This window comes from Harpegnathos saltator, unplaced genomic scaffold (genome assembly GCF_003227715.2).
Source record: "Harpegnathos saltator strain DR-91 unplaced genomic scaffold, Hsal_v8.6 scaffold384, whole genome shotgun sequence".
In the NCBI taxonomy this organism is placed as follows: Eukaryota; Metazoa; Arthropoda; class Insecta; order Hymenoptera; family Formicidae; genus Harpegnathos; species Harpegnathos saltator.
Window position 1 is genome coordinate 378308 of NW_020230188.1, and position 17394 is coordinate 395701.

At 44.4% G+C, this 17394-nt stretch overlaps 4 protein-coding genes and 1 long non-coding RNA gene across 9 annotated transcripts in view; 2 read left to right on the forward strand and 3 right to left on the reverse strand.

Moving 5' to 3' along the window:
* L (zinc finger protein Lobe) overlaps positions 1–700 on the reverse strand; it is a 74694-nt gene extending 73994 nt beyond the window's left edge. The window contains exon 1 of the mRNA XM_025300786.1: positions 346–700. Coding sequence (XP_025156571.1) covers positions 346–385 — 40 coding nt within the window. The 5' untranslated portion in view covers positions 386–700. The remainder of the gene's footprint in view (positions 1–345) is intronic.
* A 649-nt stretch (positions 701–1349) lies between these two features.
* Positions 1350–2570, forward strand: Lamtor4 (Late endosomal/lysosomal adaptor, MAPK and MTOR activator 4). 3 transcript variants are annotated; one of them, XM_011150287.3, is made up of 3 exons: positions 1350–1537; positions 1804–1878; positions 1957–2570. In XM_011150287.3, exons 1-3 carry the CDS (start codon positions 1502–1504, stop codon positions 2197–2199), a joined length of 354 nt encoding a protein of 117 aa, XP_011148589.2. In that variant the 5' UTR covers positions 1350–1501; the 3' UTR covers positions 2200–2570. The 3 variants fall into 3 exon arrangements, with proteins under 3 accessions (XP_011148589.2, XP_025156597.1, XP_025156598.1); XM_025300812.1 differs by having other exon boundaries at positions 1531–1640; XM_025300813.1 differs by lacking the exon at positions 1350–1537 and adding an exon at positions 1672–1711.
* Positions 2571–2675: 105 nt separating this feature from the next.
* Positions 2676–4437, reverse strand: LOC105188693 (coiled-coil domain-containing protein 130 homolog). The gene is made up of 5 exons (XM_011150286.3): positions 4055–4437; positions 3648–3963; positions 3310–3570; positions 3059–3191; positions 2676–2974 (listed from the first exon to the last, which is right to left on the reverse strand). Exons 2-5 carry the CDS (start codon positions 3957–3959, stop codon positions 2748–2750), a joined length of 933 nt encoding a protein of 310 aa, XP_011148588.1. The 5' UTR covers positions 3960–3963; positions 4055–4437; the 3' UTR covers positions 2676–2747.
* Positions 4438–7393: 2956 nt separating this feature from the next.
* Positions 7394–16113, reverse strand: LOC105188729 (uncharacterized). 3 transcript variants are annotated; one of them, XR_003113209.1, is made up of 6 exons: positions 15786–16113; positions 13064–13636; positions 12109–12388; positions 10805–10903; positions 8061–9242; positions 7394–7710 (listed from the first exon to the last, which is right to left on the reverse strand). XR_003113209.1 is itself a non-coding variant. In XM_025300792.1 (6 exons), the coding sequence occupies exons 1-5, from the start codon at positions 15789–15791 to the stop codon at positions 8275–8277; spliced, it is 1926 nt and encodes a 641-aa protein (XP_025156577.1). In that variant the 5' UTR covers positions 15792–16113; the 3' UTR covers positions 7394–7710; positions 8262–8274. The 3 variants fall into 3 exon arrangements, 2 of the variants coding, with proteins under 2 accessions (XP_025156577.1, XP_019699486.2); XM_025300792.1 differs by having other exon boundaries at positions 8262–9242; XM_019843927.2 differs by having other exon boundaries at positions 7394–9242.
* Positions 12068–16170, forward strand: LOC112589039 (uncharacterized). Its single transcript, XR_003113210.1, has 3 exons — positions 12068–12142; positions 12250–12441; positions 16108–16170. It is a non-coding gene; the product is annotated as an uncharacterized LOC112589039 (long non-coding RNA).
* Positions 16171–17394: the final 1224 nt, after the last annotated feature.

Sequence of the window (17394 nt, forward strand, 5' to 3'; positions counted from 1 at the left end):
AGAGAGAGAGAGAGAAAAAAGTTGCGTCGTATACTAATAAAAATCTATCAACGACAAACTGGCTAAAGAATTCGATGTTGAAATGTTTCCTGATAACAATTAGTAGATAATTTAACAAAAATAGTGATATGTAATAGGTTATGTCGACCTGCTCGTATCACCTCTCTCTCTCTCTCTCTCTCTCTCTCTCTCTGTAGCTACTATTAACATTACCGCATTCATATTTTTATTCATTTCTACTCACTATTGGCGATTCGGCGAATTGGCACCAATAATATCACCAATAAGACACTATTGCCGAACAAATCGGACAACAATGCGAATAATATAACAATGAAGACTTACGTTTGAGAGATCGAGGCTTCGCCTGCTTTCTCCTGGACATATCACCGCACTAGCACGCACTTGAACGTAGACGGGGGAATCAATAGCAGCTCACCGTCGCATGTCGTCGTCAGGGAATGCGAATTTCGGCGGTCGTAACGACGATTAATCCGCTACGCGTTCACACGAGTCACAATGAGGATTCATTCACGCCGGACATGTTTCTTTCGCGAGTCGCGCGCGTGAAGTTGGCCGCGCGTGTTGGTCGATCGAGAATCGAACGCGCGCGGGCAACGTGCGCAATACCACGTGGTCTGCGCGCACGAAGGGCGTATGTGAGCGCGTCTCGCGTGCGCTCGGACAGACGCGCTCGGAAGACGCGCGACGAATGATACGGAGGTGGTGTGTCGTACCCCACGGAGAACCACTGGCGAGGAGTTGCGCAAGCGTGTTATCCGGCTGTCCTGCGCGATACTTGCCACTCACTTTTTGCTTACTGCGTGTACATATGTTTTTTTTCGGCAATCGAGAAATGAATGCACAGCTGAAAGAAATACCTCGGGAGAAAAGTACGCGGGCTATCTCTTTCTCTTTCTCTCCTCCCCCCCCCCATCTCTCACTCTCCTAGTTTCCTCTTTTTCCTAGAGTCAAAGTAATCGGATGCCAATCACATCGCCATACTCATCGAACAATCGTTGCTTTAATGGGGGGTGAATAAGAGTAATTAAGTAAAATGTGACTGATTATTTGCACGCGCGTGAAACACTGTCGTTTATGAGATTGTTGATACGAGTGTGATGATGAAACTGTCAGGGAATTATGAACGTTATTCACACACACGTGCGTTGTTTTACCGGTAATAATATAGAATAACAATATTTGTACACGACATGTATGCGACCACAATTATTCGTGCGCGCGCGCGCGTGTGTGTGTGTGTATAATCACGCAAATGCAATGTTAATGCAGATTGCTATTTTATCGTCGGTACCGGGATAATACATCGACAGAACGGAAATGACAGGAGTACATAAAATATTTCCAGCTATTCGTTCTCTGTCAATGAGCGCACAGGAGGCGTTTTACCGTTTCTCGCGTTTCTAATCTATCACTTAACGCTCAATACACGGTATTTCAGCAATCTTATCTAAGACGTTCGTACGGCTACGGCATACGCATGACATTTTGCCAGCCACTGACACCATCGTCGCATGTAAGTTTACGTTCTCGTTCGTTCTTGTGTGTTTCCGTCGTTGAGGTTAGAACGCTATCAGTATTGTAGTAGCTGTTGCAAACAGCTGTTACTACAAATAAAGGTATTTTAGATAATAGTTTTAATGACTCGTCAGTCTTTTATATTGCGTCAAGTGAAAGCGGAATTATCAAGGTGTCGTTTATTCGATCGTCAATTGTTTATTTCTAATTTATTTTATGTCACGTCGCTTATTCACCATGCGTTACATATATTGTCGTTTGCAGAAAATGATGTCATTGGACCGTATCCCTGATCAAACCGGGTATTTGGTATTAACAGAGGATGGTGCTGTTTTAACGGTACAGAACTGGAGTTGCGATTGCGTCTCTCTGATTTACAACATCAAACCACTAAATATCTCGCGTTTGTCGTTATAGTCTGGAGGAGATCTAGAAAATGATGAAAGAATGGCGAATGTCATTGTCGGCTTGGTTACCCTGACGAGTGGAATTGATCCTAAAGCATTCCCTGCACACGAGGCTTTTGAGAAAATATCAATCACATATAAGGATCATTGCTATGTTATATGTCTCTCTAATAAAAAGATTCATGTGATAAAGAGGAAACTGCCACAGCCGATTACAGCGATCATCGAGCAACAGCCAACCGTCGATGTTTAGATCAACGCATACAGCACATAAAAAAAATGTTATCCTTTGTAAACTTTGATACCCTAAATGAATTCAACTTCTTCAATCATTCTGAGAGATTTATCCGCTGTTAAATATCTACATAGAAATATATGTCACTCTCTAAGCATTAAGTTAGCACTATGTACTCTCTCTCTCTCTCTCTATATATATATATATATATATATATGCAGATGTAGGGGCAGTTATATGTACCTTTGATGTGTAATGTAACAGCTTTTTTCAATGTCTAGAAGAAAGGAGAAAAAAAAACTTCCAATGTGTAATCTAATGCATGAGAAGTATATAACTACAATCACACGTGAAATATATTTTTCATCAAAATATATGTTTTGCAAATCCCTGTGTGTATTGTGTGTTTTATTTTTGATACTTGTACATTCAGAGTTGAGGCTATTGGTGTTCTTATTTGGGTTAAATTTATTTCTCCAAATATCGGACACAAATATTGGAACATTCCGCGATATATTAATACGCAAAATAAATGTACATATGTAGCTTGATAAATATACAAAGTATTAAGTATCACTATCAGTACTGGAACTGTCGTAATTCACTAGAGATGAACTGCTGGTTGCTTTCGAGGTAGTCGCATTATCTACGACGTCTTGCACTTTTGGCGACTCCTGATTCTGTAATTTTAATCTACTACTTGGGCAAGGCATCTTCTTTGAATTATTCTTGGATCGTACAATCGAAACTAATAGTTCAAGTCCTGCATCTCTCTTCTTCTTCTTCTTTATGTCTAAAACAGGAAAAACACCAACTTGTAGTAATAAATAACGCACAGTTAAGCCTAAGTCAAGCGCTACACAACATACATGTCTACCTCTTTTGTGAGTAAGTGATTTGGCTAATTTGATGTCATTTTCATGTTCCTGAACTAAATCGATATCCAATCCAGTCTTCTTCAATAGTGCAGAATCTACAGATTGCTTTCTTTTGAGATCCCTTCTCTTCTCCTGGAACATGAGAAGCATTGGTCGGAGAGAAAAAATTTGTATTAATTTTGATATTCTGTGCTATAAAGTGTTACAATTGAAAATAAACTACAAATATATCATTAAAAATTATCCATACTCGAAATAACGCTCTCAATGCACAGTTTGAGCTATAATCGTCTTTCCACAGAGTGTCATTCAAAGCTATTGCATTTTTCAATGCAGAATCTCGAGACGTGGCTACTTTCTTATCTTCTAAACCATGCTCCAACTTGTACATGGCATCGTCATATAATCTACACGATACTTCTTTTGTCTCAGGCACAACTTGTTCATTTTCTTTAGGATCCCATCGGTTTTCTTGACGCCTTGCACCACTTACTATAACATAATCTAAATTCTGAAAAAGCAAGAGATATTTTATAGCACATGTCACAAACTCAATACCTACATTACATTACATATATTATATCTTACTGCGGGATCAGTTTTTATCTCAAAGTGATTGTCACAGAGATGACATTTCATACGAAATTGATAGACCGGTGTGCTAAAGTACATTCCAATCTTCTTTTTCTCCGCATTATATCTGACACCCATACCAATGTGGTTTCCACATCCATCACACCATATATTATAAGGCATTTCAAATCGTATGATTAAAATGCCCATATGAAGCTTACGGGCTCGCTCACGCAATGCATGAGTGCCCAGAAACTTATTGAGGCCACCAGCACGCGGATCATAGTCCGGTGGGTAGTACAAATTTGTTCCTTTCCGTTCTCCCATTGTGCTGCAATTTATTATTATTGATATTTATGAAGTAGACAGTTGACAAAGTATATTGCATTATTTGATGTAAATTATAATAAATATCACTGTACCTTGATTCTGTTTGGAAGAAGATATAACGCTCCTTTTCACTTCAAGAATTTCTTAACCCAATATTCTTTCCCACAACCAAATCACACACACACCATACGCACTTGCCTGACACGTTTTTCCTAGGTTAAGGTGCAGCGCGTGACAATATTTTTATGCAATTTAACAATAGCGACATTCGGTAAGTTTCTCGAAACTAGATGACCCATATGCCATTGTATCATATATCGTTCGAAAGAAAATAATTATGTTTCTTAAGAGTTTCTGCAGGAGCTACGAGTAAATCCCAAGTTGACTCTTTACAGTGGCCTAATACGTGAAAAATATATTTCCACACGTAGATACACCGGATGACACACTAATAAAAACTATTAGCACCGACGAGATAATACAAAGACCGTCAGCCCTGGATAAATTTCCATACGGCAAGGGGGCTCCGAGGGGCCCAGAGGTAATTGAAGAGCGATGATAATACCGACTGTTTTAGCTACGCTCAAGATAACACGACATTTATATCATACTATATTTCGTATTACCATGGCGATACAAATTACCGACGATACAAAAATGTCGTATAAATATATCGCTACTATAATGGGCCTTCTACAATAAGCTGTTAAGGCTCGTCTACAATAGCTGTAAGAGTAAGGCTGTAAGGCTGTAACGTAAGCTGTCAGCGAATGAAAATATTTCATTTCGTGTCTTGCAACCTTACAGCCTGCAACTCTTGCAGCTAATGTAGACGAGCCTTTAATCATAAGTTGTAACCAGATTGACCAATCACAGTCGATTATTTTTGAAATAATCAATTGTGATTGGTCAATTTGCTTGTAGCTTATGACTAATTGCTTATTGTGGAGGGCCTCTTCAGGCTCGTCTACATTAGCTAGTAAGAGTAAGGCTGTAAGGTTGCAAGACACGAAATGAAATATTTTCATTCGCTGACAGCTTACGTTACAGCCTTACAGCCTTAAGCTAAGACTCCATGCATGCGGTGAGCTGCGGCAAATGCTGCGGTGACCAATCAGGAGGGAGGCGCAAGTCCGGTTGCGGCAAGCTCCGGCATGCGTCTGTCGGTGACCAATCTCCTGATTGGTCACCGCAGCCGTTTGCCGGAGCTCACCGCATGCATGGAGTCTTAGCTTTACTCTTACAGCTATTGTAGACGAGCCTTTACGGCTTACAACTTACGACACGACGATATTGTAGACCAGGCCTAAGTCTGTCGCGATGCTTGAACCTTTCGCATTCGACTCCTTTATTCTTAATCCTTATTCTTCTCCTGAATATAGCGTCTGAATATATGTTTGTCTCGTTTTAAATATAAAGTAAAAAGTGCGAAAAGTTGAAGCAGCACGACAAACCTAACAAAAGTTATGAGAAATAAAGCATTAGTGTGCAAAATGTGATGTAGCAAAAAGGCTGACACAAAAATATCATCAAGTAATTAAAATCGCTGGCGATTATCTGCTGAACCTCATTTTCGAAACGACATGTATGTACAAGTCGTTCGAGAAGCACGCGTCGACCTTTGTGTACATACAACCAAACAAGCACAAGGCAACAATAAGCGTCGCAAGTCAGATTGGCAGCTACGCTGACACACGAATCGACTTTCAAGTATTTATTTAAAATTCAATCAACTTCGCTCGGGGGCAAACGGGGTCACAACAACGGTTTCGAGAGCGAGGATAGTGAGCTAGTGGTCAAGGCGTCAACAACTTGTCGCTGATCACTTGTCGCTTATCACCGATCGTCGCTCTTCAATTACCTCCGGGCCCCTCAGAACCCCTTTTCAATTACTTTTAGTTACTTTGGTTCGTCGATGGTAAGTAAATGGCCAGAGAAATCTCACTGAGCGCTAACGCCCCCTCTGAGGAATATCGTAGCTGGAATATGAAACTGTTGCTATTGAAATAAGCATAAATGGTAATAGAAGTAACTCATACTTTTACGTAGGCATTTGACAGTTACAGCACGGTGCGCGCGGTGGAGATTTACAGATATTTTGCCATTGATAATAGCAGAATCGGCAAAATGTGATTAACGGGCCGCTTAGACTGTTATTTCCTATACGCTCGCCGACAGTAATTCTAATTATCAAGTACAAAATTTCTTCCAATCTATTGCACTCTCTCTCTCTCTCTCTCTCTCTCTCTCTTTGCATCATGTAAGTGACACACAAATTTGAATTTCTTCAAATATTTCTTATTCATGTGACAAAATTTTTTACAAATATTTTTTTCTCTTGTAGATTGTACTCCAGTGAGACGTATTAATTTCATTCGACTGCGAAATAACGTGTTGATCGTGTTGATGTAAAGTCAAATTGTTCCAAACAATATTATAAGCAACAGTGCCTCAGTTCTACAGTGCCTCAGTTGTGTTGTGACGATGTGTCCATTTGAGTTCCTTCACTCGGAAAGCGGGACACGCTGAATAGTGGTCAACAGTCTATTTGATAACATCTCGAGTACAATGTAAATATCTGAACCTCAGCATACTTGAACGTACGTATTTGAACGTCAAACGACGCTTTTATTTACAAAAATGTGACTCAACGATAGGTAAAAATATCTTATTATTGTTATACAGCAGAACTCAACGATGAGGATGAGAGATCTTTTTATTTTCAAATTGTGAAGTGAGAAAAGATTTTCATTTTTAAATTTAAGTTTGACTCAACGACGGGTGAACGTTTGTCTTCGACGTCGACGAGTTGTACGACTCGGCGGCGATATCAATCGAGTGTAAAAATCTCTCTGACTCGACGTGGAGTTTTACTGTGTTGAAAAATTGAAAATCCGAAGGGGTGAGTTTTAAACAAAGATAATAATTAAGTTGTTACATTCGTTTACTTAAAGAAACCGTTACACATAGGTAACATTAAGCCCTTCTTCTAATGGCTGTAAGTCCTTCATATAAGCTACAATGTAACCTTTGTTTTACGGACTTACGTTCAGATTCGCCACGATCGACACTGACGGGCGAGAAAATAAGATATGGAACAACGAGAGTCTTTTTATCACAAATTAAATTATAAACATACACAGTCGCAATAATAATAATTATCATACACAAGTAACAAGAAATTATTTATCATCGTATTTGTTTGATTGATCTCTCCGGGTCTCAGAACGTCTCGATGTCCCAGAATTGCCGACAGAATCCATGATGTGATAATTTTGCCAGCCAGCCAGCTGAACCATATGTACAAGTTATCCCAAGGTGGATATGAGAAATAGAAGTCCCCTTCTTCCCTTTAGATGGGGAAGACATGAACTCTCTCTCTCTCTCTCTCTCTCTCTCTCTCTCTCTCTCTCTCTCTCTCTCTCTCTCTCTCTCTCTCTCTCTCTCTCTCTCTCTCTCTCTCTCGAGGAATTTCCGCGTAGTGCGGTGTGCGTAACCTTCTGATACAGATGCGCCTTTCATGATGCGGATGCGGGTACTCGTTGAGAATTTATCAGGTGCTCCTCTTCATCTTGACTTCCAAAAATTCGACAGATTCTCCCGCTGATCGATTTGCCCGCTCTGCGGTAACGCAAGTAATACCCGCGCGATTGCCCAAGGACCAGAAGTCCTTATCGTCCGTAATAAGGATACGGCAATCTGTACTTGTATTTGATCGAGTGTGGATAATACGCGAACGCGTAGATTACTGTAACAGAAAGAGCGTGCGTGCGCATATTAAAGTATACGTTGATATTGCTGCGGGAATGTGCGAGGCAGATGTAAGGAAAAAAAGAAAAGAAAGAAAAGAGAAATATTGACATCGCGTCGAGAAAAATGTCACTCTTTTCGATTTTGTTTGGACAAATGATCTCGCACATTCGAATAAAATGTGTCAGAAAGTGTCCAGACGTATTCCTACTCTCGAGATGCAGACAGATAAATATTATTCAACAATCCGCGCAAGTATTTTGCATTTTAGGCCGTAAAAACGATAGCGGATCCGGGAAATCCGTAACCGATACCTCTCTCGCGTCTCTTCATCTCTCACTTGCTCACCTAATATTGCCTATTTCATGACGTTTCGAGTATTTGATAAATGTCCGATCCAAGGTATCGAAACATTAATCTCACGATAAATATCGCGAGATTTTCGAAAAGTTTCGTTCCCTCTCGCTCCCTCCTTCCCTCTCTCTCTCTCTCTCTCTCTCTCTCTCTCTCTCTCTCTCTGTACATTACACGCCTGCCGACCTGCGTTACCTGCTTCGAGCCGTTACAGCCGATGGATGGCCGTCGTCGCCTGCGACGACGAGTAACGTCGCTTGAGTCGGCCGGCTGAGAACGTCCGTCTGTGCAGGACATTTCTCTTACGAAAAGAGTTCGACGCGCCGAAAGTTGATGCCGGCGCGAGCGAACCTTGGCCCTGCCAATGCCAATAGGCTGGCAACGGGTTCAAAAGTTGTATTTTCAGCGGACCGTCCAAACTGTTGTGAACATTTGCAAACTCTGGCTGTCCGTGAAAATCTACGTGCGGCCGCAGCTCGGGCAAGCTGTTCAAAGTGCCAGGATAGCTCGGCGGCAGCAGAGGCACTTTGAAGGGCATGAGTTTCGGCTCGGTGTCCACAGTGAGACTCGCGTGCACCGACATGCCATCGTCGTGCTCAAAGAGCGGTAACTTGGACACCGGCTCGAACAGCGGGCTACCGAATTGTTGCACATGCAGCGGTGGGTACTCTACGCTCTGCTGGATGGACAGATGAGGAGGATCGGCCAGTTTCGGGAAATGATGCGACGACGGAATCAGCGCTGCCGCCAGCTCCGATTGATGATCATGGTGAATGTTCCCATGATCGACTACGGGGTAGTTGTCGTAGCTCTGCGTCGGTTGGTCGTGATGCGAGGTATAATAATGTTCGGGCGCTCCATAGATCGGTGCTGGATGCGCGATAGGAGGATTCGCGTGAGAATTCACGTTGATGTTGTTGTCGTAATCGATGCTTGCGGCTTGGTGATTCGTGGTCGTGATGCTGCCACCGCCGTTGCCGCCGCCAGCGCTACCGTGCGCGCTGTGCACCGTGCTGATCAAGAAGTCTTTGATGGCGGAGCCCGATGTCGGGCCACCGAAACTTTCTTCTAACTTGGCAAGGTCTGGCTTCACCTCGGCTAAGTTCGCGTCCTGGTGGTGGTCGTCTGGGTCAGATTTCGTCGGCGTCACGATCAGCAGGCCGCCCTGATTATTGTCTGTGAACGTGACGTCTGTCAGTCGCGTAAAAGTCTCTCTCGCGAATGCGTATTTGCGTATTTGCGTATTTGCGGTGCTTGGATGTTAAGCTGTTGCTTTCGTCACGACACGTTAGTCAAGTTTGAGTTTAAGTAAGGAGTACGGGGGATGGTATGCGCGGTATATATATACCGTCGAGGTTGATTAGCACGTGATTGCGCGAGTGCGAGACCACGAGTGTGTGTGTGTGTGTGTGTGTGTGCGCCACGAGCTGCGATCGAACGGGATCGAGCAGGTGTAAAATGTAGAATAAAACGTGACACAATTCGCATTCGATAATCAACGGACACTTACGCAGACAATTCGCAGGCAATTCGTTCGCAGGGTTCGTTGTGACACACACGCAGAGAGACACGAAAGAGGGACGATGCGCGTTCTGCTTCTGCGTCCGAGTGAGGGGGAAGTCCCAGAGGTGTAAATTTTCTAAGGACGAGCTTATTCTGTCGTCTTGTGCAAACGCTTACAAATATTACAAATGCGGGCTGTTTTTCTTTCTTTTTTTTTTCTTTCATCTATCCAGAGACACGCAATTTATCGAGCATTTGGCGGATTTGTTGTTGTTTTCTTTTCCCCGCCCCCTCCCCCCCCTCCAAATGTTCCCTCAGGAACGACATTTTCTCGTGTGTTTAGACAAAAAAGAATTTGTGATTCGCAAAGCGTTGCGTACGCCTGCTATATCCGGCCGTCGGTGTGCGGTATTCGGAGAGATCAAGGAAGTATGCCGAGTAAAACGAGTCTTTGGCCGCAACTTTTGGAGAAAGTGAAAGGTGGAGAAGGGCTCGATGGGTGTGTGCGCTCGATGACGTACCCCCGTACACGCGGGTACAACACTGGAGCGGTACGCTTGCGGTCGTGAGACGAAGGAACTTGTTGGAAAGAGGACGTTGACATTCACCGCGCGTTGCTCGTTGGCGATTCGCGACGTGCGATACGTGGAAAGGGAAACTCGTTGAACATATCTCGCTGATGAGAGGAGTTTCGCGAGCGAGTTTAAGGAGAACGCCAATTCGGCAATTTAGCGAATATCGAACATTTAGGATATCGTCAATCGCAATTCTTCGCCCCAGAGACAAAATTTACTTATTTATTAGTGAAAGCGGTAGCCGACTCTCGACGAACTTGGTTGGAAACGTCACTGTGTGAATCCCTCTCTCAGAGAGTTTCGTATCGAAACAGTAAGAGGATGTAAATTCCACATTTCATGCACATTTGAAATTCGAAAGGGGAAAGCGAAGAGATTCTTTAATTACCACTCCTTTCTCAGCGGAAACGAAAGATTCCTCTTCGTCTTCGTTCTTCGACGACGAAGAGGAATCCCCTCCCCTCGGAGAAATATCGGACGCGGAAATGCCCGCGCATTCATTAAACGCCTCTCATCAACGCGTAATTTCCGAGCTCTCGCGGATTAATTGCCGGAAAGGCGCAAAGGTAACGTAGAAGGGAGCCAGGGCAGAAACACAATTTCACTGGGAATTCACTTTGCGATGTTTACAGCTACACTTAGGTAGAAGGTGAAACCTACCGTCTGATGGCACGCTGTACGCCGAGTGCGGAGGATAATCGTTCGCTTCGGAATACCCGTCAGGGCTCGGCGGTGGTCCTTGGTAATTGGGATCGTGTTCTGTCGTTACATAAGAAATATTTAATAACACAGTCAGCGTCTTGTCCGATGCTCGATTAATACGAGACGAATGTAGAGTGAGATGTACGGTGAGCAAACACCGTAACGAGAACTTTGCATTGCGCGGCAATGAGTGCGCGTTCCGCCATTGAGCACGATATATTTCGAGCTTCTCGACATGGTTATAACACTCGATTGTTATCGCTTCTATCGAATGAATCTGAGAAAAGCGAATAATGCACGGTTAGGCGTCTCAAACGCGTGATTACCAGCCAAGTATCCGGGTTTGCGGATAATCGGCTGACTCGTACTCGCTAAAATGGCTTTCTACGCTCCGTCATCATTTCCAGACGTGGAATTACGTTTTTGATCGATTTCCACCGAGTAATCGGTTAAGCGCGGCGTGGACGGACACAAGCGCGCGCGCGCGCGCGAGTAGAAAGCGTATGCGTGGTCTTTGTGGGTGTGTAGTGGCAAACGCGTGTTACGCTTACGACACGCGTGTTACGGTTCATCCATTTTCATTTCTCGAGGTTTCGGGCAAATCTTTTCATTGTCTCGAGGCAATGAAATCCGTTACATTATGCAAAATTATCCCGAGTTGGATCCGACTGGCGCTTTCACTCCCCCCCTCTCTCTCTCTCTCTCTCTCTCTCTCTCTCTCTCTCTCTTTCTCTTTCTGGCTACTAAAAGGACATCGAACCACGTATCCTCTCCTACGATTGATGAATGATGAGAAAATTCGATGAAATTCGACCCAAATGTTAACTCTCGATGTGTCACTGTGATGAAAGAGTTAGAGTTTGTAAATTTAAAGGACCAATGAATTTATATAGATAAATTTTATATAGAAATGTATATACAATCCCAATGTAATATCCCGATTAGAGGAGTGAGTAAATTTTCTCCTTGTAAGTTCTCCTACAGAGTAAAGGCAACAAGAATAAGAATAAAAGTCTCAGACACAACACACAAGAAAAGTCGCAAAACACAAAGAACTATCGATTCTTACAGATGAAATTGAAACTGCTGGAAGAAAGAATCTCGCAAGCCACGACTGGATCCAATGAAGCACAATTGTAGCACATCGAGAGAGAGAGAGAGAGAGAGAGAGAGAGAGAGAGAGAGAGAGAGAGAGAGAGAGAGAGAGAGAGTTAGTCGGATCTTGGTGATGACTTTGACGCGAGATTTGGTCTCACTCTCACCTATGTCTTGAACCGGCGGATGTTGCTCGTACGTGTAAGTATCCGGTGGATAGGACGCTGGATAGGTTGCCACACTACTCGTCAGTTGTTTACCAAAAGACGTGATAACGTCCCCAGTCTTACTGATAACTTTGCTTTTAGCCGCGAGCAAGTAACCACCACCCTTGACCAGTTGTCCCTTCAGAGCCAGCACACCGCCGCCTATCGCCTTGAGAGCTTGAAACACTGTGCTAAAAATCGTCTTCTTGAAGTCCCAAGCACCGAAGGGCTTCTCTTCGTACTGGAGAAATAATGCGACTGAGATGTTAGAGCGTCTTTGCAGTACTATATCACGTAAGGTCGGAGGATGAGAGAACTAAATCTATTTTATATGATGCAAGCGCGTTTTCCAGCCGATGTAATTCGATGTCTCGTTATCACGCATAATTACCGTTCAATTAAGTCCAGTGCCGTAATTTCTACTTTCAAGCACGTTCATAGCTGTTTTGTATGTCTGTAAGCGGAAAGAGGCATATCGCGAGACGATATAACGCGTAGCGTAGCGGGCAAAAGTGTGAAATTGCAGAGCATACGAGCCCGACAGAGGAGACAGAGGGGAGGGTTTTTCTCGGAAAAACGACTGTCGTTTCAATTTTGACGACCTACAATCTCCGCGTGTGTGTGTACTGTACTTTGCAAACCGACCACACCGAGACACAAGATTCGCCACGAATCTTAGAATCTTCGCTCGTTAATCTTCATACAAGAGTGAGAAAGAATTGCGTCTACGTAGCAATGTTTCATTCGTTTGCTTTTCTCCATTTTTATTATTATTTTCCGCGTGCCGTGTTTATTTAACCCTGAATCTATCACAAAAGGAAGACTGGAAGAAAGCGAGGACTGGAGGAAGCGAGAGTCCGCGTCGCCGCGAGATTAATTACGCGCCGTGATGAATGCGAGAGCGAGTAAACATTACCGAGTAAACCGGGGGGGGTGGGCCGTAAGCCGGTTTGTAATCCTGTTGACTGCTGCTGCTGCTGCTGCTCGATGACGCTTTCGCCGCGGAACCGCTCGATGCGCTCGCGATACCGCTGAGCACGCCGCCCGCTATGCTGGTGATGAGACTGGCGGATCCGGCGTTGAAGCCGCGCTTTATCCTCTCCTGCATCATTGCGGTGTACTCGGGATCGGCGACGATGTCGATTGTTAATCGCTTCTCGTCGTCCGCCCGTTTCGCCGCCGCTTCGTCCGCCTCTGTCCGTCCGAGCGGAATCCCGACTATCTCCCACGCTGGTACTACGCCCTGGTCCGCCTGGTCGACCTCGCTCGTCCCGCCGTTCGAGCCGCCGCCGTCGTCCTGACCCAGCGGAGGCCCCCAGGTCTCCAGCAGGTTCGCCAAGTCAAGCGCGAGATCTCGATCGGCGTTCCTCCTTCGATACGGCGTTAATCGCTCGAGCTGCTTCGACGCCCTCTTCAGCAACTCCTGATCCTCGGTCTCCGGTCGCGCGGCGATTATGGAGCAACACGTCACTATCAAGAATCCCGTCAGCTGAAATGCACGATGGGAATGGGGAGACGAGTATGACCTGATAATTGCACTACAAGAAGAAAAAAGAAAGCAAAACAAAGGCGATGACGGCGGGTGGTTAGCGACGAATAACGGACCGCGCGCGCGCGCGCGTAACTATCTGGTCGCGAATCTCTCTCGGGATTGTTAAGTCGTAATTGAATTCGTGACGGCTCATTTGGTCAAGGGACGTATGTTGACTTCCGAATTGTTCAAGCGCGGAGCACGTCAATGCGAACGCGCGGCGAGTAAGTAGAGCGATTCTGGGTGAAAGTCACGCGACTATATACCGGCAGTTCGAGCCGCTTGTGCTATGCGAGTCGCCATACATGATTCGAGGTAAAAACGATCGATCGACGCGATCTCGCTCAATGATTTCACACAAGTAGCCAGTAAGTAAGCGACGAAGAGAATCTGCTGAAAATCTGCAAACTAATGCTAAAACGTAGAAGAAAAGTTGCACAATTAATTAATCAGTTCGGATGCGCGAGCGTGCATGCGTGCGAGTTCCTCTCGCGGCGCGCAAGAGCAAAGCGATACGATACTGTTTATCGCAGCGCGAGTGAAGAGAGAGAGAGAGAGGAAAAAAGAGATTTTACGGCACATCGGTAGATTGCCGTAATTTCGAGGAAGAAAAGTGCGATCGGAGATTGCACTTTGGACGAGACGACCCATCTCTCTCACGACCCCGGAAACATCGACCTGCTTGAACAGGCGAAAGTGAACACCGTGACCTTGATCTTCGTAGTCGCAGTCATCGCGGTTGACCTAGTTCTCGTCGGCATGTTCGTTCGCTCTCGGATTTCTAGAGAAAAAAAAAAAAAGCGACGAAAAGAAAAAGCCGGCAATTGAGCGATTGCGGATAAATATTTCAATGTCTGCTCTCGAAGCAATGTAGGAAAGTTGTTGAATAACTTTCGATGTAAGAGCTCACCTCGCGAGCGCTTTTATTGCCGCCTGGATCTCTCACCGACTTGTTCACCGTCTTTTGCCCGATAGATTAGCTTAGAAAGCGTCCAAAATTGACAGGTATTAATTTAATTTAATTTAATTGTACTTACAAAAGGACAGAAAATAACGCCAGACAATGGTCGAGACAGTGTCAGATGGATCGTTGTTGCGATCGTCAAGCGATCGCGAGAGCGCTTGACAGAGAGATCAGAGATGCGATGCGAAGAATGACTGATGAAGGATAAACATTTTTCTCCGGAAGAATAAAGACTTGTCGTTGAAAAGAGCGACCGGCGACGGCGGCACGTCTGACTCGCGCCGCTCGTTCGTTTCTGGAAGCGGAAGCTTTTATTTCCACGCTCTTGTTTACACGGCGATAATGAGGTGATTGAAGAGATTGAAGAGACATTAGAACCCGTGCAAATTGCAATCGGACACACGAGGATGTGTTATCGAGCAATGTAATGTTTTTAGCAAGCAGCTCGAGACTTTCCATCTGCCGCGGACAAGTGAGAAAGCGAATGCACACAACTTTCGACAGCCGCGTTAGTTGTTAATTATTTTTCCTTTGCGACGAGTCGCAACCTCTGTAAAAAGGAACTCCTCGTCCCGCACAATTCTCCTCATTGTTGCGTGTGAAACTCTCGCGGCGACGAGTCGGACGACTCGTCGAAGGAAGGTTACGGCCAGACGTATCGGACTTTCACGTGGGTGAGAAGCGAGGCGCCTCGCGCTCAAGTGGCGCAGCCATGAAACGTACAGCAAAATAGGGAAAGGATGATGAGAAGTACGAAAGTTTAGAACGGCTGTGCATTCGAAGATAAGAATAACAATGTAAAATCTCAACAGCGTCTCGCACAGCGAATCCGCTATGACAATCACGTCACGTTCGCTCGGTCGCGTTCGCCGTTCTCAGAAAAATTCTCCATTCATATTCATCTTCCAGACAAGCGTTTCGACAATTGTCAACATTGAAAACCGCCATTCGCGCGATCTCTCGCGCGATTGAACGTGGCTCATATAATACATATATCGGTGTGAGCATTAACGATGACGATGATAACGTGCCGTAGTATTCCGCTCGATCGACGTTATATAAATATTTGTCGACACTTGGACACATTGGTTCACAAATTCGAAGGGAGCGAACACGGTGTGTGACGTGTGTGACGACGCGTACCTTCATATTTGACTTTCAACGGTGGAACGGTGAAACGATCACGGCACTCTCACTGAGAACTCACTGACCATCACCGCCGACTATATCCTCTCTTTATACCGACTCCCACTTTACCGGTTATCAAGAAAGTGGTATTCTGCTTGCTGCGCGGTAGTTGCCAAAATTCACATCCACTCGCGATTATATTGCGAAGCACCGGGTTATGTGCTGAACGCTGAATTAAGCGGATTTGACGATATCACTTCGTATACATAGCGAATAAACGGCGTTATTGAGTAAATACGCAATTTAGATGTATTTCAAATTGCAAAATGACTTTTAGATGGCCTCAATTATCTTCTCCCCCCGGAAACATCTGTTCATTCTTTGAACGAAGGAAAGGAAGAAGAAAAGTCACTGGTTTAATCTTTCTTCAAGTGTTGACTGCTGGCGCGCGTTGCATCATCTCGTAGAAGAGATATTAACGTATAAAAGATAACGACGGTAACAAATATAATTAAAGCGATCGATAAGAAGAAAAATATCATAATAAAGCGAAATAAGCGGCATGATTATTTCGTGTTTGATGAAAATGTTCGTTGTTTCGTGTTGTGGAAAATTCTGCGCGTTAATAATACGATCTCGTGTTTTAGCACATAGACAGTACACGCAATTAACTGTGTGCTCAAATTAATAATAAATAAAATTGCACAACACACGGCAAATACGTAACGATGCGTTCAAATGTGTCGTAACGCAAAGGCGCGGTGACACCGTAATAAAGTAATACCGACGTCGTTTGTATTCCGAGGCGCATCGGCGCGTGCGCGAAGCATAATACAATCACTTCTTCTTCGCGTCTTTTCTTTTTCGAATTCCATCGCGTTAATGCAATCTCGCCACGACGGTCGATCAAAATCCAATGCGACGCATAATGCAATTATGCGCAGAGTGCAGCGTAGAAAGGCGGGACACAGGAAGGACACAGACGCGGTTTTGGAGGAAATTCGCGAGTCGGATCACGCGAACGAAAGTTGCCGAATAAAACATGTATCCAACGTCTCCTTGAAATAAAGAGCGATGCGCTTTCGTCTTTCGCCTTCTGTCTTTCGTCACATACGGATGTATACACGATATATACGTAATCGACGAATAAGTAGCGTAAGCGATAGATATATCCGTTGCGTTGCGTACGTTTCCCATGATTATACTCGTATCTGGCATCGACCAGATGCCAGGAGAAAAGGGACAACTTTGTCTAACTTTGTCATCAAGTTCTTAATGAATCAGTCGTCGATTGTGACAATTTTAAAGGAGCAAGCGAAACGATCGTATGTTTACTTACGTAACTCTCTATCGTCCAGATTGTATACTATTGTGTACTTAATTTTCAGCTTCTAAGAAAGACTTTCAATTCACAAGCAGATAGCTCTGACCTTCTCTTCGATTGTAAAACTTGAGCGATCGCTCGCTGTACGTTTGCTACATACAAAAATGATTCCGGTCGTACATGTCGTTCACACGGAATGAAACCGAAAAATCACCATCGCCATGTGATGGTCTCTTTATCTCCATTGTCCTTTCGACGATACAGAATAGAAAGTATGTCGTTAGGCGACGTCGGCTTATA